Source organism: Seriola dumerili, unplaced genomic scaffold, assembly GCF_002260705.1.
Source record: "Seriola dumerili isolate Sdu_G_001 unplaced genomic scaffold, Sdu_1.0 BDQW01000550.1, whole genome shotgun sequence".
NCBI lineage: Eukaryota > Metazoa > Chordata > Actinopteri > Carangiformes > Carangidae > Seriola > Seriola dumerili.
The window spans coordinates 1,658,311-1,682,399 of NW_019174805.1; the positions used below are offsets into that span (position 1 = coordinate 1,658,311).

Consider the following 24,089-nt stretch of genomic DNA (forward strand, 5'->3'; position numbering starts at 1 on the left):
GTGGTGTTTAATTATTGCAGAGAGACTCCAGTAACGACTCGGCTCTGTCACGGTGACACTCTCCATGTCTCCGTGTTCTCTCAGCACGAGTCTCGCTGGTTTCCACTGATTAAAGACACTTTCATGTTTTTCATTTTTACGTGTTTGTATCATGTTCAAACCCTTTTGTCGTCTGCTCCTCTTTAAAAGGTCTCGTGTTGTATAAACAGCTGTTAATCCCGTCGGATTTACACAACGATCACGACAACAATTCATTTTCTCAACCTTCATTTCTTATGAACAAAGAAACTCAGTCTGCAAGATCTTTTTTTTTCTTACATTACAGCCAAGAAAAAACAGGTTCATAAAAACCTGGTACCACCACGGGAATAATCTCAATTCATTTTCATTCTCACCAGCTGCTGATCTTCACCACGTCTCTGTCTAAATGCCAAGAAGTCGTCACTTTAACAGATAAATGAAACCAAAATGTTTCATATTCCAAATCTGCAAAGGGCTTAAATGTAATTTTTTTAAAAAGTATAAATTTCAACGGGAGAGAAAACTCACAGTTACAGTTTTTTTGGACAGACGTGAGTAAATGTTTGTTTTCACCTTTTTGTTTGAAGAAAAAAGAATCAGTCTGTTTGTTTCTGTGTCTCTTTTCACCAGTTCATCCACTAGGAGTCGCCACAGTCTGAACCTTTAAACTCAGTCGCTCCCGGTCCATCATCCACTTATCACCTACATGATGTTGGAGCAGGAAGTAGCCGGGTCCCTGACTGTTCTCTCACCTTGCAGGTCGCTCCTTTAGTGGGACTCTGGGTCCAGGCCTCTCCGGCCTCAAACAGGTTCTTCTTGGAGGCGACGACCTCAGGTGAGCTGGGCAGGTCGGACAGCGATGCCTTCACTGCCCGGGCCTCCTGGGAGTTCTGCACATTAACAAGCCTGGATTAGTCCTGATGTTAAAAACTTTTCTTTTTGTTTCTGTTGCAGCTGCAACAGTTCTGATGTAACATCCTTATAAGATTATTACATTATATATATATATATATATATACTGTATATATAATATTATTTATAAATCAGTCCTGGAGTATTTTATACCAGGTTTCTCCTCTGTGATAGTTCTGTTTTTTTATTATTAAACTTTGTCACAATCAGTGTTTTAAATTTCATAATTTATTTACATAAATTCTGCCTTTATGAAAATAATTTTGAGGAATTTCATTTCAGTCCATTTCATTTTTATTAGAAATAAAGCAAAAGCAAAAATAAAATGTAAAAAATTACAATCATTTATTTTGTATGTTATGCCTTGTTGGATTACTGGCTGTTGCTATTTTGTTTATAAATACATTTTATTATTATTATTTATTAATTTGTAATTTCATTTTCAGGTTTATGTTACACATCGTCCACAAAATAATGTAATAAAACAAAAATTAAATAAATTTTTTGTCAGTTCAGTTCATTTACTGCAGCTTTAAACATGAAGATGAGAACTGGATTTTTACATTTTAATTTTAATTGTGCCTTAAAACATGTGCACACAAATAGAAAATATACATTTCGTTTTGTAATTAATCAAATCAGAAGTTAAATTCATGATTCAATTATTTAATATTAATATTGGCAACATGGACTTCCATACATCCTGGGTTTGAACAGTGATGAACATAAGTAACGTTGATTCATGTAGGATGAGATTTAAATAGTGACAGACAGATATTATCTCAAATTTATGGTGAGAATGTTTTTTCTTCTTCATGCCTGTAATTTTTGCTCTTTATTGCTCTTTGTGTGAAACCTGTGCTTCATAAATAAAAGTGACTGGAGGTAACCTGGGGTCATTCACTGAGCTGTTAATCAGCCTGGGAACGTCCTGCGGCGACGACTGAAACCAGGGAACGGAAGGATGAGAATAAAGTGCTCTGAACGCATCGCAGATCCGCGCCACACGAGCAGGAATAAAAACAGAGCTGTGAAGTCGCCGCCCAGGTGCTGCAGAGGTTTGTTTGTGACTCCAGCACAAAAAGGGTCAGAGCTGCTTCTGCTTCTTCAGCTGGTTCAAAACAATGAGGGTTCAAAGGTCGACGTGAACATCAGCAGCTTCTCACTGAGCAGAAATCACTGTGAAGGAGGACTTCCATGTTTTTACTTCCTGACTACCACATTAAAGCTGCTCCAGTGTAAAGGTCTGTGTCCATGTGTAGTGTGATTATAGATCAGCTCTAGCTTCTATATTAATACTGTGAAAGTATCAAAGCCTCAGTCCACAGAGAAATGCACACAGCCTGTATTCAGAAACTGAGCCTTAAAACCAGCCGTCAGGACTTCTGGAACTTTGTGATGTCACAACAAAGCAGTCACCAAGCCCTGCCCACCTGGACCCACCGTCCAACACTTACAGGATTTGGTTTCTTTGAGTGTTTTTACCTGAAATCTGATATATTTTTATTGGCTCACTCAGAAAACAGTTGGCGTGTGTGTGTGTGTGTGTGTGTGTGTGTGTGTGTGTGTGTGTGTGTGTGTGTGTGCTGACCTCCACAGCGTGGGCGTACTGCTCCAGCTTGTCGTCGATCTTGGACGTCAGGACGAGAGGCTGCGTCTTCTTGAAGCTGTTACTGATTCAAACAAAACAACAACAACAAATGAAACGAGTTCAAACCAGAGACGCAGATCTGGATTCAGTCAGTCAGGATTTGTTTTCTTATCAAACCCTGATTTCTCCCTTAAAAAAAGTGATAAACTCCTTTGTCTCCACTTCAAATGAAAATATTCTTTATGTCCAGTGCATCGCTTTAGATGCAATCCCCCATGATTTATTTTTGCCACGAGAATTTAAAATTTATTTTCTTTGATTAGTTCATTACTTTGTATTTTAATTCTTCTTTTCTTCTTAGAATCAACACCTCACAGTTACATCGTTAGATAACGACCAGAGGTGTTTATACACAACATTATGATGTCACATTGAAGTTGACCTTTGACCCTCTGTATATAAATTGTCATCATTTAATTTTATCCTTATAGACATTTGAGTTAAATTGTGTCATAATTAGTGAATGAATTAGTGAGTTATGGTATCAAGCGTGTTTTGTGAAGTCACAGTGACCTTGACCTTTGACCTTTGACCACTAAATTATAATCAGTTCATTGTTGAGTCCAAGTGAACGTTTGTGCCAAATTTAAAGAAGTTCCCTCAAGGCGTTACTGAGATATCACGTTCACGACCTGAAAATATTAAAATAAATATGATAAAAATATGTGAAGTCACACAAATGCTACAAATTAAAATATTAAATTTAACTGGGAAAAATGAATCACTCTTAAAAGGAACTTTCTGCAGCACTACAATGAACTGTGACTTTACGCTCCTTTAGTTTCCCTTAATGTTTCTCCAAAATAACGGAGTTTATCTCCGGCCAGTGATAATATGTAAAAGAGTTTTCATGTGTTCCTCTGTTTCTCTGACGCATCAGTTTTACATGTTCACGCTTCGATCAGAACCAGGAACGTTTTTAGTGCCGACCGGCACATGTGGACTCCAGGAGTCCGGACGCTGACTCAAGTCCAGGTTTGTGTTTGAACAAATGAAGGTTTGTCTGAAATGTTTTTGTCTTAGTCTCCAGGAGGGTTTCATTCCTCCACCCAGCTGTCCAAACTCAACCTCCACCATCATCCTCCTCTAAACTCCAAACTCTCCTCCCTCACATCTTATTTTTTTATTTTACAGCCACAGATAGGAGCTGGATGAGGTCACTCTTCATTCATCATCTGAATCCTTCGCTCCAACATGTCTGAGGCAGTGCCGCTCTGAGGCACCGCCCACTTTTTAAAGGGAGGTTTACACCTAATGATGTCATGAGCGATGGAGGGAAGGAGCGGCTGATATAACATCGCTGATCTCACGCGTTTGGCTCGACGTGTTTTACGAGCTGCTGCCTTCACTGCTGGAAGCTGTGACTCAGTCGGATTTGAGTTTTACCTTCAGCAATAAAGTCAAAGGTGAAGTTTCCATCGTTGAGTCAGTGGCCTCAAATTCATTGTTTGTGGTTCGGGCAAAGCTTCTGATTGGACAAAAGTTGCACAAATACAGTATAACTGAAAAAACTAGGACAATGTCAAACAACATACACCAGACAATCCGATCCAATTCATACTAAATGATCTGGATCTGCCCCCAGATCTAAAGGCTTCTTCCCTGACCCACGTCCCATCCCTCCACCAGGTTCGGTGCAAATCAGTTCAAGACTTTTTGCGTAATCCTGCTGACAAAAGGTGAAACCAAGCGCCAACCTACGGGACTCAAGTGTCAAAAGCTGCAGTTCCTCTAACGACCACTAGAGTCTGGCTCCAACAGTGAGTCAGTCCCCATAGACTCCCATGTTAAAATGTCCAACTTTACAGCAGAAATAAACATGTTTACAGCCTGGTACAGAAACTGTTTTGGTCTCTAGAGCTAATTTCCTCCTTCATGACACCTGTTTATATAACTCACCTGTTTATATAACTCAGAAGATGAGATCTTGCAGATGAAATCTATTGCAGGTCCGATCAAAGACACAGTCAGAGAGCAGCTGGTGAACATAGTGGAGCATTTAGCAGCTAAAGAGCCAGATATTTCCCCCAGGAGCTGGTGGAGACCAAACATGGAGCTAAAAGAGGGAACACTGGATACAAACATGACTCCATGGCTGCTGGATGTGGAAATATGAAACTGTTTGATAACAAGTTCAACAAATCAACTGAAAAGGTGATATATGCCAACAATGTGCAGTCAGTTAATACTGCCTCAGGAAACTGGCTAACACTGCTGGAGTCAAAGGTTGCATCTGCCGGCCTCACGCCTCCTCTGAACATCGCCTCTGTTCCCGGTACAGTCACTTCACAATAACAGCATCACACTCACAGAGGCTCCACTCCTGCTGGCAGCTCCACAGAGCTGATAACTACCTGCAGCAGACTGCCTGGAGCCGCCGTACCTCTCCAGCCACCAGAGAAAACACAGTAACGCCGCATCTGGACGGAGTTAAGCGGAGCCATAAATTGCCGGCGGAGGAGGGCGATGCAGCGAGAGAGGTGGAGAGGTCACCTCTGACCCTCTCCATCAGTGTTTACCCTCACACAGCGGCGGGTCAACCAGCAGCAGAAACGATCTGACCGGGAGAAACACTGAGCTGCGAGAAGAGGATGAACGTTCAAGAGCGGGAAATGATCGGCGAGGAATAAGTCATTAATCAACGTAACAACCAATCATCCTCTGGGTCCACCTTCTCAAGCGTGATGTGTTTTATATCATTGTAAAGTGAATATCGTTGGGTTTTGGACTGTTAGGTGAATAATGAAATGTCTCCACCTCAGACTCTCAGACTGTTTTCTGGAATTTAATTAAAAAATAAATAAAAATGAGGAGATCAGTCGAGTTATTCAGGAGCCACTCATCAATGCTTCATTAATTACCAGGCTGTTCTTTCCTCATGTTTTTGTTTACCTTATTGTAAAGTGTGAACAGACTCGTATCATCCAGCGGCTCCATCAGCTGATGAAAACTGCACAGTGTGCATCTTGACATTTTATCCGTACATGTCAGAGACGTGCAGCTGATCCTCACACGGCGGCTCCTCTCTGTGTGTTTACTTTAGGTACGACTCAGATTTTGCATCAATAAACGTTTTTTCCCTGAAATCTCTAAACGGAGGTGACGAGCACCAAGTACAGCTGTGTTTAGGTTTGATTTAATACTAGTTTGTTGCCCCTTTTTTTTTCCCCTTTCTCAATTTTATCCTCATTCTTTTTAGTCTCTCTCTGGACCACCCTGCCTGAGTAAAGGCTGAATGAGTGAGTGAATGAATGAATGAATGTCCCAGACGTCTATTAAAAGAAAACTTTCCTGATTGGCTGCCTGTTGTGTTGCTCTGCACAAAACCTCAGCATTTAAATCTAATTCTCTCTGCTGAAAGACGTTTTTAACCTCTGGTCCGGGATCCAGGGAGATTTACATCAGTTTGTAGCGGAGATCAGGCTGAATCTTTGAGGGAAATGTTTCTAAAATGACGCACAAAAACATCCAGAATATTTCCATTTGATGGAGCAGTTACAGACTGAATGTAAAACCAATCAGGACATTGATCGGGACATTCACCTTTTCTTCAGCGAGCGGTTCAGGGACTCTGTTCTCTCAGTGATCTGGAAGAGAAGAAGAAGAAGAAGAAGAAGTGTGAGGTCATTTCTCTGATGAACACAGGAAGTTTTCCTCCGTGTCGCTGCCTCGGTTCTGAAGTGCGCTAATTGCAGCTCGGCTCTGCGTTCGGCCGCAGAACGCCACGACCTCGTCCAAGACAAACAGAGTCTGCTGGCCTTCATCTGTACAACTGTACGAGTCATCAGAGCAGCTGCGCTCTGAGGGCAAGAGCAGAGGATGATGGGAATGTGCTTTTTTTTAACCCATAATTCCCTGAAGAACAAGAGACTGATTTGATTTTTCTGTTAAAACTTTGATGTTCTGCGTCTCTCTTTGAGATTTCCCATTTCGAGGTTCCTTGTTATCAAAAAAAAAAAACAACCTCTGGCTGTCAACACATCTGTCCAAGTGAAGTATTTTCCTCCACATTTCTCACATCTGTCACTCACAAATTAAATGAGTCTGCACCGACACGTGTGCACTACCGAACTCGCAAAACTCTATTTTCTTTTGTTTAAAGTTATTTTTTTGGGGCAGTTTTTATGCCTTTATTTTGATAGAGAAAGTAGAGACAGACAGGAAATATGAGCAAAAAGTCTATTTTCTTTCAGACAAATGTATTTTCTGAGCATGTGCGGATCCAAAGATGTTTTCTGTGGATCTTTATTGTAAAATTAACATGGAACAGGAAGAACAGAAAACGTGAGTGACGGCGAGGAGACAGCTGACGCAGCCTTTACACTGACTGCTGGTTGTGATTCTCCACACTACGTGAGCACAATAATACTTTCTGAACTCTGTGGGTTTGCTCTTCTCTCTAGTTCAAAAACTTAATTCATGTCTTCCGTCCACATTTATCCGACAGAAAGTTTCTTAAACAGTCCTTGAATCTGGAGACAAAATAATAATTAACATGGAGACTTGTCGGTTCACTGCTGTTCAACATATGATGTCACTGAATAAACCACGAGGTCAGGAGATGTAAATCATGTATAAGTATGATAAGTGAATAAGCTGCCTCCTCTGCACTTCCTCCTCAGGTGTTCCTCACCTTGTGTGTGGGAGCTTTGGGACTGATGGGACTGAACATCTCGTCTCCATCCACGCTGGACGTGCTCAGGCTCTTCATCCTCTCTGCTGCCTCCATCCTCCTCCTCTCGATGTCTTCCTTCATCCGTCTCCTCTCCTCCTGGAGTCGGGGGCACAAAACACATTTTCTACATGAGACTGTGTGGCTCTAATTAAGGAAACCAACTCCTGGGAGAAATATCCGTCTCTTCAGCTGCTACGTGTTCCACTTTCTTCCCCAGCTCGTCTCTATCTTTGTCTCATCCGTCTTTAAAAAGGCCAGAACACATAAAAGATCCATTGTTTGATAAAAGTATGGACTGGCTGCTCTTTATATGTAAACTGTCCTGGAAAGTTTTCAGATTTTTAACAGGCCACTTTCAGTAAGAAATCTGTGATACTTCAGTTAAAATAGACCCGTCTGATTGGTCGAGTAGATATCTGAGCGATACCTCCTACAGTCGTTCACACATTAATCTTTCAATGAGTCGTGGTCACCTCCTCTCTGGCCAGCCGCTGCTGCTCCTCCTCCTCCCTCCGGCGCTCCTCTTCCCCCCGGACCCGGCGTCTCTCCTCCCTCCTCCTCTTCAGCTCCTCCAGCTCCTGCTCGGCCTCGGCCTGTCGGTGCCTCAGCTGCTCCAGCTCCTGGCTCTCCTTCACCTGGAGGCCCCGTCGGATCTTCTCCAGACGCTGCTCCGTCTCCAGGATGGCCTCCGCCTCCTCCGGCTCCGTGGCTCTGCTACGTACACACCAGGGGAATTATTAAACGTAAAATAAAAGTTTCATTTATGACCAGACTCTGGACTGTACAGTGTCCAAGGTCTGTGTTCAAGGTCTTTCTGAAAGCTGAGACCGGATACTCTGACTTCCTGCCCATAAATAAATAGTTATCTGCTCCTGTACTGGCTGATGAGAGTCAAACATTCGCCTTTTTAACAAACAGTATTCATCAGAGAATAAATAGGACGGTCTACACACCTGGTGGATCTCTTTGTCTTGTTGATGTATGACGTCGCTTCCTCACTGGTTGCGTCTCCGTTGGCGTTGCTGTGTTTCGGCTCCTGGTGAAGGAAAACCTTCGACGTGTAGGAGACTTTGACTTTCTCCACCTGCACACGAAAGGTTAGAGACACAGGATCACCACCCGAACTCTTCTTATATACGACAATCTGAGCGACCGGAAACTCAACACAAACACTGAACCTCAGAGTGTTTGAAGGACGACGTCACATTTAGCTACTGGCCTCACGTTCGACCTGACGGCAGTAAAGGCTTGAGAGTTGACTTGGATTTCACCTCCTTGAAACCTGATTGTAAAAATTGACTCAATAATTGAGACTCAATAAACTCAACCTTGACTTTGACTCATTTTAAATGCTGTTAAGACTCGATTTGAACCGGTCTTGGATCATGTAAGACTTAACTCTTAATTGAGAATGACTTGATACTTGACTCAAACAACAACTCAAGACTAAACTTGGTCTCGTCTTTAATAATTTGCGACTTGACCCCAACTTGTCTCAGTTGACTCGAGACTCTCTGTCTTGTCATATTACCTAACCCTTGACTTGTCGTCTTCTTCGTCCTCGTCCATGGGACTGGACTCAGAAAACTTTAAACCTGACTCAGATTTGTCTTGAACATTTTAAGACTTTACTCTGACTTGTGTCAAATGCCTCGATTTGGACTGGTCTTGACTCAAACGTGTCTCGAACGACTCAAGACTTCACTCTGGAAACTAAACTTTGTTGTGTCTCTAATAACTTGAGGCTTGACCCGGTCTGGCCTCGAATGACTAAAGACTGTCATATTACCTAACCCTCGACTCTGACGCCCCTGAAATGACTTGGGACTTTAGATCTGACTCAGATTTGTCTTGAACATTTAAAGGTTTGATCTCGTCTCAAATGACTTGAGGAACAGACTTCTCTCTAGTTACTCTTACACTTGACTTAGAGCTGTCTGAAATGACTGAGACATGGTTTGGATTCGTCTCAAATGATGCTGAACTTGTCTCCAGTAACTCAGGACACAAGTCTGACGTTTCTTGAATTATTAAAATCTTAAACGGCTCAGTTGTTTGGTGAGGAAGCCTTACCTCTGTTTTTGGCCTTTGAATCTCCCCCCTCCTCTTGGTCATCACCTCCTCCCTCTTCCTCTTCTCCTCTTCCTCCCTCTTCGCCCTCTCGGCTCGAACCGTCTCCTCCTCACGTTCCCTCTTTCTGTCCACCTCCATCCTGGCCCTGTCCGTCCCCTGCCGCTCCTGTCTCACGAGTCGGCTGGAGGACGTGACGGAGGCCTGGACGGTCTTGGCGGGCGCAGCTTTGTTTATCGTGTCCTCCTCTTCGTCCTCGTCCTCCTCGCCGCCCTGGCTGAGCTCCTGCAGGCGCTGCTGCCTCCGTCTCTCTCTGCGCTGAGTCCAGTCGCTGAAGCCTTCGTCCTCCTCCAGAGACGGAGAGCCGCTCGGCTTCAGGTCGCTGTCGTACCTGAGGAGGAAGAGCGAGACGGGACAGGGCGGTCAGGGCGGCTTACTGACAAAGTTTGACTGATGTGAGACAGCGGCAGGTGTCACAGGTTTCATGTAACAACTACAGGTGATCTGACAGGAGGTCTGATCTTCACTGTAGGAGCGTATTTCAGCTTCTGTCCTTCAAAAGGCATTAGATTTTTGTAACAAGGCCTCGAGTCAGAAACAGAGGCTTAGACTGGCTGCAGGGGAGGGGGGGGGGGGTCAGTCCAGGACGGACAAACAACAGTGAACAAAGTCCGTGAACATAACCTGGAATCACGGCCAAGAATTACAGAATAAAAATGTCCATTATCGATCTTTAGGTCGGTGCGTCCACACTGTGGCATATTCAGCTTGTGTGATCACAGAGTCATTAGCAGCAGAGCGCAGCAGACAGATGAATGAATGAGCAGCGTCTGGTTCAGCTGAAATAACAACCCCGTGAAAACAGGAAATGGAGACTGGCCAGAAACACATGCAGCAATGTGTCTGGGACTCTTCTACATGTTTGGTTTGCAGAGTTTATTTAAAACATGGGCGTCAGGTTGGTGTAATATCTGCAGTTTTGTTTTGTATAATGTCAGATACAAGATTACAGGGTGTCGGCTGAGATGACTCCTCCAGTCCTCGGACACCATAAGAGTAATAATAATTTGTATTATTAAGAAGATATGAATGTTTTCCATTGAAATGACGACCTACCTAGTGACCTATCGCAGTTTTGCGAGACCTAAAACTGAGACTCGGCCTGGACCTGAATCTTTACCACCCAACCCTGTTGAACCTGACCTGCATCACTGGTCCTGCCAAATATGAGACCTGACACCAACCGGAGAGTCAGCGTGATATTTGTGCTTTATTTCCAACAGGACGTTTGGTTTAAATGACAGACTGTTAGAAACCAGTGTCGGAGAAGCAAATCTGTTTTATGATGTGACACCACTATGGTGAAAGTTCGGTTAGATTCAGGTACAAATGGTTGGTGTTGGGAAAAGATCATGAATTAGGTCAAAGTTACTTCTCGGGGTTAAGGTTACGGAACAATCAAAAAGAAACCAACGTTGACTGTTGGTTGGAAACGAATGATGGTCTCCTGAGTCACGGTCTGATGTTTTGTTTTGTTGACCCGTCCATCCATCCAGATCCTGGATGTAGAGACTGTACATTAATGCCCCCCATTTCCTCCATCGCTCCCAATGGACCAGAGTTGTAATTGCTACCGCTGCTCGAGGGCTTCGTAAACACGTGGAAGCTTTGGGCATTTCCTGAAACGTCTCCTTATTCCATCCATTAGTTCACCACACTAATGCATCACTGCTGAGGTGGAAAAGTTGATGTTTCAATAAAAACTAAACACAATGGAAAGAGACTAAGAGAAGAACCGATAAGTCGCATCAATGACGATGAAACATCAGATCTGTGGAGCGAAGAGAAAACCGTAAACTTGTTTTCCACATGGTTTTCCATCGTTTGAGCTCAGACTTAACGACCTCATCTTGCTGCGTCTTCCTCTTCTGCAGTGGTTTAATGGCCCAAAATGTGTAATAGTAGCGGGTTAAAAATTTGCTGTACATATAGAAATTTCTTCATGAATTACATTAGAAAACCAAACCTGAACTGGACCGGAACCCAAAGCTTCACCACGATAAAAATGACCCGACATTGACCCTCAAAAATCTGATACTTTACCGGGTCGGGTTCAGGCCGGTTCATTTCCAGTGTGACACATCAGGAGTTAAATGTGAAGCTCCAGTGGGTCATTGTTGACGCTGCTTCCATCACCAAACAGCCACACAGCTGCTGGGTAGGAAATCTCTGCAGCACGCGCAGTCATCTACTTCACTGCAGTTAAATCTTTCAAACTTCCAACCGATTGTTGATTAATTAAACTTCTCATTAGACAGCTTTCCAGTCATTAGCACAGTGTCTCCCTCTGTTCCCCCCCTGCTGATTTTAAGTAATCAAAGTGTGTTTTGTGTTTCCAGGAGCTGGCAGAAAGGAATTCACTCAGCATTCCCCACATGATTAAAATGCCCAGCCGCTCCGCCCGGCGCAGGCCCCGCTGCATGATGGGAGTCTCTGCCTGATCTCTCGGCAGCTAATCAGCCTTAACGAGCGGTTCTGTTTCGTCAAATCAACTTTTTCAAAACCAAACCATTATGAGCTTCAGTTTCATACCAGCAGTTACTATATAACTAGTGTATAAACATATATTATAGATTATTTTAAGACGATATTTTAACTTGATACAAACTTTCATGTTTCATTTCGCTTCACTTAAAAACACAAACTGTGATTTTTACATTTCTGTTTTGTAGCTTTGAGCAGAGCCAGGCATTTTCTAATCTTTATGCTAAGCTAAGATAACCATGTTGTGACTCCATCTCCCCAGCTGGCACTGGACATCACTGTCCCATCGGACAGACGTCAAAGTTTGGTTGGAAATGAAAATCAAGTTGACGTTAAAACACATCCCTTCGGCTGCATTTGAAAACACACAGTGATGCGACTAGGCTCCATCCATCGGATCCTAACGAATGAAAGCAAACAACACGGACAGAGAGCGCGAGGATTACACTTTTAAATGGAAGTACTGGGTTTACCAGCTAACGGTACATCTGGTAAAAACCAAGGGCCTTAAAAACCTTGTTTTTGTGTTTGTGTTTTTGTGAAAAAAAGTTACGCGTAGTCAAGGTTGCTAGGCAACAGGAGCCACGCTTTACAACAGTAACGGAGAAGGCCGTCTCATTTCGGTTTAGCCTAGCTAAAAAAAAAAAAAGACCAAAAACTGAATGTCTCCTAAAAACCCTGGTGTGTTTTGTTCTTTGCTGCCACTCAAATACTAATTGTATTTTTGTTTTTAAAGATTCAAATCTTCTGCAGGAACCAACAGGCTTGGAGGTGAGAGTGGACAGAAAGAATTACAGTCTTACGATGATGAGATGTAGAAACCAAAACCTTTAAAAAAACCTCTAGGATTGACCAACATCTGTACACTCAAACTTGACCTCCGACCTTCCCTGAGGCAGGAAATCATGTCACAAGTTTACCACGAAGGGATTTCAAAACAGCATTACATCACCAACAGAAAAGCCTTTCAATTACAAAGCCCAGCGGCGGAGCTGCCTCACGCCTGAGACCAGCTGAGCCTGTGATGTGACGGAGGCGAAGGTGTTGGAGGTGCAAGCTGTAATTATGTTTCTGAGATTATAAGTCGACGGAGACGCCGCAGGCTTTGACGCGGCGGTGGTTTTCCCTCGAGACGCTCTGCAGTAAACATTCTTTGGAGGTCGTGTAATGAGAAGGCAGCTGTGTGTTCGTCTTCACATCAACACAACGGGGGAGGAAAGAGCTTGTTTGCAGCTTTTCCCAATGGAAACATTTGTTTTACGTAACCAGACATCCGTGAGGACCCGTAAACCAGCGAGGAGGGAAAGCGACGCTGCAGCACGTCGAGCTTCGAGTTTCACAGCTGGGAAACTTGATGACAAACTTTTAAACTCGCAGTTATCACCAGAAAAAAAAAATAAAATCCAGTCACACAGTTAGCAGCTCGTACAGGAAGTGGCTGGACACGAGGTGAGTGAGTGAATAATGTTCTGCACTTAATAACTTCCTCCGTTCCCATGATTGCATGGACGAGGAATCCAGACACGCTTTGTTGTTGTATTTGCATCTTTTAGCATGAGACCAGGACCAGGGCCAGGGCCAGAACCAGAACTAGGACCAGGACCAGAACCAGGACCAGAACCAGGACCAGAACCAGGACCAGAACCAGGACTGTTCAGGCCGCAAAGACTCATTCAATAATGTCCAGTGAAATCATGTCACATCTCCAAGATTGGAGTTTCACTTTTTACCCTGAAGAGTTTAGAGATCCAAAAAGCAGCTAGATCAGTGGTTCTCAAAGTGGGGTTCGGGGACCTCCAGGGATCCTTGAGAGGGTTCCTGGGGGTCCTCAGCAAAAAAGGGAGTAATTTATTTTCACTATAATTCATCAATAAAATACAGAATGAATATTTTGTTCATGGGCTTCAAACATTTTCTGTAATAAAACATCTAAAAGCATAAGTCTTCACCTTTTCATGTGGTCTGGTTGCAGAACTAAAAGGTGGAACCACACCGAATAGGTCGGGTGTGAAAACCCTTTCTCTGAACTTACATGTTCTCCTCTGTTGGCGTCCCGTTCTCCGGCGACGACTCTCCGGGTGTCGAGCCGCTGTTCCTCCGGCATGAAGCCTCTCGGGCTCTTCGGCGACGCTCCCTCTCCGCCTCCTCGGCGTCCTCGATGCTCCTCTGAGCCGTCAGCCTGGAGGGGAGGGGGGACACGGCGTGGTTAACGAAGGGGTGAAGCAACAAAAAAGACTTTGTTTATTCCAAGTCTGTACTGAAGTAAAATTCAACTGTTTTATTGGATTACTGTCATTTGCCTTCATTTCCATAAATACTGTTTATACCCAAGACTTCCATCCATTTTCCATTCTTCCAGTTCTCCCCTACTTCCATACTGACAAACAACCTACTACTGATCAGAATGATTATTCTCTGTTTGATATAACTGGGCCTTCAGTTAATAATCTTCATTATCGATGAACCTGGCAATCTTCTCAATCAATCATCTTCAAATATCTTGTTTTGTGAACAGTCCAGAACCACAAAATATCTAATTTACATCGATATAAAACAGAGAAAATCTGACGGTAAAAATGGATCGGATACCAAGCGCCAACCTACGGGCTGAGAAATGAAGTGCAGTTCCTCTAATGGCCACTAGAGTCTGGCTCCAACAGTGAGTCAGTCCCCATAGACTCCCATGTTAAAATGTCCAACTTTACAGCAGAAATAAACATGTTTACAGCCTGGTACAAAAACTGTTTTGGTCTCTAGAGCTAATTTCCTCCTTCATGACACCTGTTTATATAACTCACCTGTTTATATAACTCACTTTACATTTCATTAAGGACTAAAGTTTTGGAGAATTGAGGGCGTGGCCTCTTTGAGTGACAGGTAGGTGAGCAACAAACAGACATGAATCCACATCTCAGCTCCACACACACCCCCTCCTCTTTGACCATTTTTGGATTAGCTGGGAGTTATGGGCGGAGTCAGACACTGCCAAGATGGCGACGGTGGAGCAGCTCACTCTGAGCTTCAAAACCACTCTTTAGGTGCCACCATGGAGGCTAGAACCATCTTTATTTAAAGTCTATGGTGGATTGACCTTTTCTTGTTTCAGCGCTATAATAATGAGAGGAAAACCATCATATCTGTAATTCTGTGAATGAAATCAGTGACAATCCTCAAACAGAAAATCCCCCACGTTGCTGAAAACTTACAGAACTAATCACTTAAACACTGGACTTTTCCATGTGAAACTGCTCCACACAGATGACTTCCCTCGTCACTGGTGGTTAGGAAACAATAAAAGCCTTAAATGAGAAACATTTGTCCTGTAACCGACGACACAGATCCCTGACTCATCGTCGTCTCTCAGGCCTCCTGAACAAAAGAGTGTGTGAAGCCGTTGAAGAGGCTGAGCTCCGGCCAGACCGACATCTGCCGAGCCTCGGAAGAGAAGTGACACTGGGCTGTTTATGTGCAGGATAAACACATGTGCTCCTCACCTCGTGTCGCCATTACGTCACTGTATTTATTACAAACACCGTTAATCTTTATTTATCCACAGACGACGAGCCAAACGCGAACGCGCCCTGATTTACACCGACACTGGAAGCTTTGGTCCTCAGTTGTAAGTGGAGATGTGACTCTTGTTGCACGTTTTCATTGTTTGTTTTATTCTGGACAGATAAGACTCTTAATTAAGTGATATAAAAAAATGAAAAAACAACTTTTAGATCTATAATAATTTTGGTTTGGTTTAAACATCCCTGATTGGACAGTTTTCCACCGGTGGGTAGGATTTGTTTTGGTGGGTTGTGATAATTTGTGGGATTTTTTTCCCCCACATGTAAATGTAATATATATATATATATATTGAATTTCCATATATGATATAAATGTACATATAAAATAAAAACACTTATGTAAAAGTTATAAATGAAACCTATTAGAATTGGAACAATTTCATATACTGACATTTATGTCTAGCCCATACAAATCTGTATGTTTATGTAGATTAAATTATTCAAATTTCTAGAAGGTTTCATATAGAACTTTTACACATTTTAATTTATATGTACATATATATCTTTTGTGTATGGGAAAATACATCAACTTTTTTTTCCTTTTGCAGTTATTATTCTGTCACAGTTCTTTGATCAAAGACTTCAGTTTTTAAAGTTTAGTTTAGTTAAAGTTTAATGTTTATTGAAACATTATCTAAAAGACTTTTATTTATTTATGCTTTGTAACTGTGGTTTGGAGTTCACCTAATTCCATAAAACTCATCTCATCTGGAAAAACTCCGTCCGGATTATAGATCATCACTGAGACCTTTGTTTAAACTTGTTGGATGTAGAAATGTTTCTTCTGTTTCGTTTGCATGAGGACAAACATGAACACGAGAGAAGAAGTCTGCCAGCGTGAAAACCTACGTAGATTTTTGATCACCATGGTAACCAGAGCCGATGCAGGGCAGGTTAAAATCCTGTCAACAGCCCGACCACCGACCAATCAGATTGCTTTGTTTACAATTAACAATAAAGAACGACAGATATTTTTATAAATCAGTGGAATCTTTTTTGCTGTGTCAGACTTTCCACTCAGTTCACCACAGTAAATAAAGACGTGATTATAGCTGCACTAAACCCTCTGTTGTCTTTTATTAGAAACATCATCCACACACTGTTAAATATTCCCCATGATTATAAATAAACATTTCAGTCAGATATGAACTAATTTTCCTCTTCATCTCTGCTCTGGCAGCACAAACAGTCATTTATTTAACTTTTTATGTGCATCACATGTTCATAATTACCACCAATTCACTAATTACCGGACTCATTTATGTCCTTAGCCTCACTTTAATATTTGGAAATGATTTCTAGTGTTTCTGCAGCTTCTTATTCTGGTCATGTGATCTTATTGTTTCCATAGGAACAGTTAATAACCAGCTTTGTGATACTCGGCCGATGTGAGGCTCAGTGACGATCCAGAAGTTAAACCTGGTCCTGGTCTGTGTTGATGTGGGTCCTGTTCCAGCCTCAGGAGGACTCAGGAGGACTAACGGGTCAATAAGCTCCATGTGGTCGCTCAGGTATCGAGTTACTAAACTCACAATTTGGCTTCTGGGTTACTAATAGACCCCTAATGGCTCCCAGCATGCATCTGTTCCTCCTCCCTCCGCGCTCTCTAACAGACGGGACTCACTGTGACCTCTGACCCCTCAGCATCATCACAGATTTTCACAGCTTTTATGCAGTTACGAGCTGCAGCGTCACCTCCTCCCGGACTCCCCCGTCCTTCCTTCGGCAGATACAAGAACAAACTCCAGCTCCTCTTTGTTCTCAGCGCTGGTTTGGTTTTACTCTCCGGAACAAAAGTTCTGTTCAGCGATGATGAAATTCGTCCTCAGGAGTGTTTTGGTTTCAGCGTCAACATGTTTTCTGTTCATCTCCTGCAGCTTTTCACCTCCCTCCATTACTCTAGCTAGTTCTTCAGCTTCAGCCTTTTCCTATCGTTTCTTCTTCTTGGTTGTTTTTCTAAATAAATGCAAAAATAATCAGTCTAAATATTAACTGGACTTATACAGAACTTGTCTGGTCTTCTTGATCACTCAAAGAGCTTTACACTACATGCCACATTCACCCATTCACACACACACAGCTCAGTATCTGGAAGGAAACCAGGGATCGAACCATCGACCTTCTGATTAGCGGACGAGCCGCTCTACTTCCTGAGCCACAGCCGCCTCACAAACTAGTTGATGTCAGTGTGGAAACAAGCAACAATTCAAAAGGTGCAACTGTTTGAAATGCAGGTTTAATTTCTGCAGCTGGAGGTGACTGAGTTAAAGGTTAAAGGTCAAAGGCGTGATCCATCCACACAGCGCTGGATCGAGGTTGCGTCACGTTTTCCACCTATGCAGTCTTTGAAAAAACGACTCTACGGCGAGTAAACAGAAGACTTAACGAGGCTACCACCAATGTTGCTAAAAAGCCAGATGTTTCCGCCTCACATGGCGCCTGCACGCCATTTAAACGTGATTCCTGGCCTTTGCTACAACATAACAAACAGGCCGACGGGGCGCAGCCATTTTCCACACTTACAGGAATCAGTGAAAATATCTGCAACTACATTAGCCCTACAGGCGTCAGCATCAGATTCACTTCCTCCTCTCCGTACTTCCTGTGGGCAGGCGAGGACGAGCGGACAGGAAGTGAGTGAGGGGGCAGAGGTGGAGAGGCCGGTGCACATCTGGATGTGTGTCAGCTGGGTGTTTCTCTGATGTGACCCAGAAAAACTCTGATAGATAGAGGCCAGGTGGAATCAAGTGTTTGTGTTGGACATGTGTGGAGCAGCAGTCACTGTGTCAGTTGACTTTCAGAATAAAAGCCTTTCCTCTGGTATTTAAGTAACTACACTTAGACCTACAAATTCAATGCTTATGCCACTCCCCACACATCCAGTGAGAATCTGAGCTCACAATGTGAAGTGAAAATGAAGTGAAAATTTACGAATAAAACATTATCCATTTATAGTTATTAGCCAGTTTCATTGATTGTGTTTATGTTTTTGCAGACTACAGAGTTATTTGTAATATATTTATGCATCAGGCCTCAGATTCTTCCAGATTTGCTGTTTATTTTTAGTTAAGTATTTTGAATTTTTACATGAGCAGTAATGTAGGCTAACCCTCAAAAAGTTGCTTAACACTTGGATTAGATGTGGAAATGTTTCCGTATTGACGAGGAGAAGGTGTGACGATGGATTCATGTTTTGAAATGAAATGAGAAATGAATAAAGCACCATGAGTATCTGCTGTTATTTGCAGCTTCAAAACCAATATTTACTTGTGACCTTAAACCAGCCGTGGCCATGTGGAGGACGGTGTGAGGCCCGACAGTGGAGCGGAGGTGGTGTATGAGAACTGGCTCTGGTTCCTGGTCTCTCAGTTTATTCTGAGTCGTCATTGAGAGCAGGGGTGTTGAAATCTGTTTGAGTTAAACTCTGCCTCCTCTGCCCTCTCATTACGTCTCCTTTCTGTAATCAGCGCTGTGGGATTCAGTCATACCTGGCACCGGCTCAAACATCTGATTCGGACCAAATGATTAATCCCCTCTCTGAGTGATTTTAAAGTGCTGGGATTACCGGCAGCTTTACTTCCTCCTTCTCATCCTGTGTTTTATCAAAACCAAGTCTTTTTCTTTTTTCTTTCTCCTCCTCGTGTCGTCTAATCATCGCAGCAGGGCAGAAATCTGGCCTGGACTGTGTCGGGGTTACGTTGCCTCTCCAGACAATTGCAACAACATGCACTGAACACTTTCTCTCTCTTGTCAGCGGTTGGGCGTCGAGCAGGTTTTTCTGTTGTCCTCAGTTTTGTTGTTTCTCTGTAAACTGACACCAGAGGCAAGACTGAGCACGCTGCCTCCCCGAACGTTTCCTCAGACAGCGGCTGACAAAGTGTCCTTCAGCCCCGGAGGTCGGTGTGACTGACAGGAGACACACCTGAGCCCTGAGCTCAACATGAGGGAGCAATGGGTTATAAACAGAAAAGTGTTTCCTGTGGATATTTAAAAAGTCTTTAAAGATCTTTTTGTTTTCTGAAATAAGAAAAAAAAAAGTTTTTAAATCGGATTTTGTAGCTGTGTTTTATCAGTGAAGCTACATCTCACAATGACTGTGATCAATGGACAAGAGGAAGGAGAAAACTGAAGGGAAAACAGAAAAACAAAGATTTGTAAACAGACAAGAGCAACAACAAAAACAGCACATGAAGAAACAGAATAAAAAGTAAACTGAAAAAAGACGAGAAAGAAAAATAATAATTTGATTAGAAAAAGGAAAAAAATAAAGAGAAGATGATCAAACGCAAAAAAGAAAATCATATTTCAAACATTAAATCAACCGTGTCTCCTAGAAATCACTACAATTATTTTCACTATTAATTGGTCCACCAGGTCTATTTTCTGTGAATCAATCAGCTGTGGAGCAATTAGCAGCTAAAGAGACAGATGTTTCCCTCAGCAGCTGGTGGAGACCAAACATGGAGCTAAAAGAGGGAATACTGGACTCAAACACCACTCCAAACTGAGTGGAACGCAGACTGAACGCAACGCAAAAAAAAATTATTATTTAGCATTTATTTTTACAGGTATTACGTATGCGACGCGAGTCAAGAATATAGTGGGAATGGTAATTTTTGCATCTTATTTTCACTGAAGAAAAAATTATTTTGATATTGCACTTTGGCCACATTGCGATTTTGATCATTTTGTTTCACTGCCCCCAGGTGGCCAAAGAAAGTTACTGTAGGGTTATGAATAACTTATTTTCCTCTTACAGTTACCTGACACCCTGAAAATGTATTTGCATCTTAACAAAAGATTACCTATGACTGATGCTCAGTTCTAGTCTCATATTTCTACACCTGTTGAATAGACAAGCTCCAACATGTAAATCTGACAGACCTGGATTTGTTGATAGGTGGATTTTCTCTCTTGTGATGGATGATAACAGTTTCTCTGCCAAAAAAACAACTGCAGGTTCCAATGAATTAATAGATTTGCTGCTTTCTTTGTGTCATGTGATCATAATAAACTCAGTATCTTTGGGTTGTTTGGTCAAAACGAGTACTTCGAAGACATCAGAGAAACTAATATCCATCTTCTCGTCCGACTCCGGAGAGCACGACATGATACGTGATAAATGAGCTCCCACAACGTTGGACTGTTTCTTTAAGCAACAAACAAGTTCTCCAGTGTTTTGGAGACACAGCTGGTTGCTAACAGATTTGTGGCACAAGATTTTATGAAAGAAAAAGAAGCCCTCAGTTCTGTGATCACCGAAATTAGAAGCAACCGACAGCTACAACCAGAAACACGACACACATCCCCACAAACCAGATGAAAGCTGCACCACCTGCCAACAGAGCCACTAAACCACACAGTGTTGGTCTCTATCTGCCCGCACTTGTCCCGGGCTTTAACTTTATTGTCCGGCAACGTTTCACCGGAACGAGGCTGAAAGAGGGAGCCGTCCTCTGTGAGGAGGAAAGAAGCGGCTGAAAGCATTAAACCCTCATCTGCTCTTTTGTAAGCACACATGCTGTCATCGGCTGGATGAGTCGGCTGAATGACACAATAATAACATGGTTTCCTTTCAGCCTGAAAGCCAGCCAGGCTCCGCGGGACAGACGAGGACGGTGGGAAGACGTTTGTGAGATGAAGTCACTGTTGTGTTGAGACAAGTCGGGGCGGCGGAGGGCACTGAATCACTGACACGACAACTGAGAGACGCCACTTCCCAGAAAAAAAAAAAAACTCAGTGCAGTCACCAGACGAGTTGTGAGGAAGGAGCCGGGGGCTTCAACCTGCTCAGAGTCAAACTGCTGCTTGTTTAATATGATTCACACTGACTGATTTATCACAGCTGCTGCGACGTCCCCGCCACTGAACAGGAGGTTGGAAATGGACGTTAACTTTATCACTTCACTCCGAGGAGTCTGCACCAAACACCTTGAGATAAGTCTGAGTTAAAGTTTTCATTAAATAAAAACAGTTGCCCAAACACCGTTAAATCTTCTCCTCAAGCTTCACTTAAAACGTGCACGTAAGTATTTCAGGTTTTTTCCTTATCTTAGTTTTATACTCAAGGAATCCCTTAAAGTCAGTTAAACCGTTGCACAAAAGACCTTAGCGACCAAAGTAAGGATAAAAAACTAAAGGCGCCTCCGACTCCGTCTTAACTGCAACGTGGTCGAGTAATAAATGAAGAGAGGGAGACGCCCTTAACGAAGAGGAACTGACTTTTCATCACGGTCACTTCATGATTCGTCCGAGCGTCTACAGTTGGATCCCTCCACTTTCCGCAGCTTAATGATCGCTTTACGGTTTTATGCCAAATGGTACTTCTAGTCAGGTATAGCGGTAATGGCAGCAAATCAACGGTCTCCGTGGAAACAGTAGAGTTTTACCGCTGTAAAATCTCTTTCACTGTTGCAAATGCCTCAACTTTTTTCCTTAACTAAGGAAACCTTTTTAAGAGATTCTGTGCAACACCCTTCAGTAACTCCCTCAGCTGAGGAGAAATTAAACCTTAGGAGTCAGACTGAAGTAGAAAACTTAAGGTGTTTTGTGCAGCAGCAGAGTGAGCTGTTTAGTAGCGAGGTTATGTCAAGGTTAGCACAACAATAACGACGTCATATTATGTTTCTGGGACTTTCTGTATGATTTTACACATCTCAGACATTTTACATGGACGTCGTCACTGCAGCTCTTTGAGGTAACACACAAACCGTCCAGAGCAACAGCCTGCTGGACTCACGCTGGATCCGTTACGCATGATGTGTCGATTCCAGGCGCCAATTTGCCGTAAAGCTTCCAAGGCTTCGGATACAGTTTACTCCCGGACTACCGGCCCAAATCTGGCAGCCATATGTGGACCAGAGCTGGCTCACATTTGATTCTCCGCAGCCAGAACAGAGCCGGCTGTGCCGGCACTGAGCCACGTACCTGACAGCTTGTTTTATTACCAGACATCTGACTTTAAATGTAAATGTCCACAATAAGATATCTGCTTTAGTTTTTTAATAACACATACTCCTGAACTGAATGTTTTAAGGTGCCCAGACCTGGATCATGTGTCAAAACAACTTCTTCCCCTCATCTCTGACTTTCAGACATTTTAATCAGACGTCGCTTTGTTCCCTGATCGGGGACAGAAGAAGAAACTCATCCTGATTTTAAAGGAGAGAAGTAGCACAGTGCCGATCACCAGCTGTCTGAATCCTGGACGCTTCAGAGACCAGCATGCAGTCACACACCAGTTGTCAAGGCCAGAAGTCCAACAAACCCCCCTGAGACCCGCAGCAGACAGTAAACACCATGTTATGGCTGCACGTCTGGGTGTCTGCCGCCCCCCCCCCCGATCCCTGAAGTTTGAGTGGCCTGTTTGCTCTGAGGATTTTACTGGAAGGACGGGGGAAGAAACGTGCAGCCGGAGTCAGCAATAAAACAAACAAACACGTCAGACATGTTGGATGAAGTTTAAAAGACGTGGACGCCGAGGAGCGAGCGAGCGCAGCATCAGACTCTTGTATTTGTCCAGTGTGAACCTAAACAAACCCAAATCCACAAACACGCAGCGAGGGGCATCCTTCTCCGATACCAGAGAAAATAAACCCAGTGTGTGATTTGCATCTGAAGATCTACTCTCGTCTTTAAAATGGCCAAAAATGACAAGCAGCAAAAGAACAACCAAGAGAGCGGAGGTGAAGAGGCCGGAGTCCTGAAAGTTTCCCGGAGTCCAGAGGAACTGGGAAAGTATTCAGCAAAGAGCGGAACATGTTTGTGATGTAGCTGCCACGTCAGTCACTCGTGCCTTTAAATCACTTCATTTAATCCTGTTCATTAAATCATGCATCAGCTTCACTGAACTTACAGAGGGAGCTACTCGTTAGCACATGTGATAATTAGCCCACATGAGAACCTGTACTTCCTATAGAAAACTACTTTAATACTACGACTTCGTGTACTCGTTGAAATATATTCAGGATTCAGATGTTTGTTTTTTTTTATTCCTCCACGCCGGCGACAATCAGAGCCGCCATATTGTTTTCAGGTTGTACGCCTGTCACATTCTGGTGGATGCGATATCGCAAGAAATCCTCAAAGGAATTTCTTCTAATTTGGCTCAAACATTCATTTGGACTCAAGGATGACCTGATTGGGTTTTCGTGATCAAAGGTCAAAGATCAAAGGTCTGTGTGACCTCACAAAATTTCACACAAATGGTTCATATTGTATACGACTCCGGATAAACAGGGATGTGATCTGAAACTGTGGCGGAGGGATACGACCGCGACTCTAGTTTTTTTAAGGTATTATTTGGGCGTTATTATTTAGAAACAGGAAATGTTTCTAGTGTGGGAAAGAAGTCCTGCCAGCCGAGCATCTGCGCCCACGCCGTACGCACCCTAACCACTCAGCCCCCCCTCCCCTCCCCACCCCACCCACCGCTCCTGTTCTGCGTCTCTCTGTCACAGTATTATTATTATATTAACATTTAACTTCATTAGGAGGCAGGGGCTCCTCCTGACCTCCAGGGCCCCGGGGGCCGGAGCCCGGTGGACTCGTTCAGTTGATCCATCCATGAGAACGACAGAGAAGAAAACAAACAAACAAACACTGAAGAATCCGACTCTGAGGAAATTCAGTCTCTCTCTCT

At 43.2% G+C, this 24,089-nt stretch overlaps 1 protein-coding gene across 1 annotated transcript in view; it reads right to left on the reverse strand.

Moving 5' to 3' along the window:
- Nucleotides 1–24,089, reverse strand: part of LOC111236029 (non-muscle caldesmon-like) — a 37,967-nt gene that overhangs the window by 9,898 nt on the left and 3,980 nt on the right. Inside the window, exons 2-9 of the mRNA XM_022764617.1 lie at nucleotides 13,906–14,052; nucleotides 9,333–9,720; nucleotides 8,213–8,343; nucleotides 7,733–7,973; nucleotides 7,218–7,355; nucleotides 6,128–6,171; nucleotides 2,525–2,606; nucleotides 774–911 (exon numbers count right to left, since the gene is read on the reverse strand). Coding sequence (XP_022620338.1) covers nucleotides 774–911; nucleotides 2,525–2,606; nucleotides 6,128–6,171; nucleotides 7,218–7,355; nucleotides 7,733–7,973; nucleotides 8,213–8,343; nucleotides 9,333–9,720; nucleotides 13,906–14,052 — 1,309 coding nt within the window. The remainder of the gene's footprint in view (nucleotides 1–773; nucleotides 912–2,524; nucleotides 2,607–6,127; nucleotides 6,172–7,217; nucleotides 7,356–7,732; nucleotides 7,974–8,212; nucleotides 8,344–9,332; nucleotides 9,721–13,905; nucleotides 14,053–24,089) is intronic.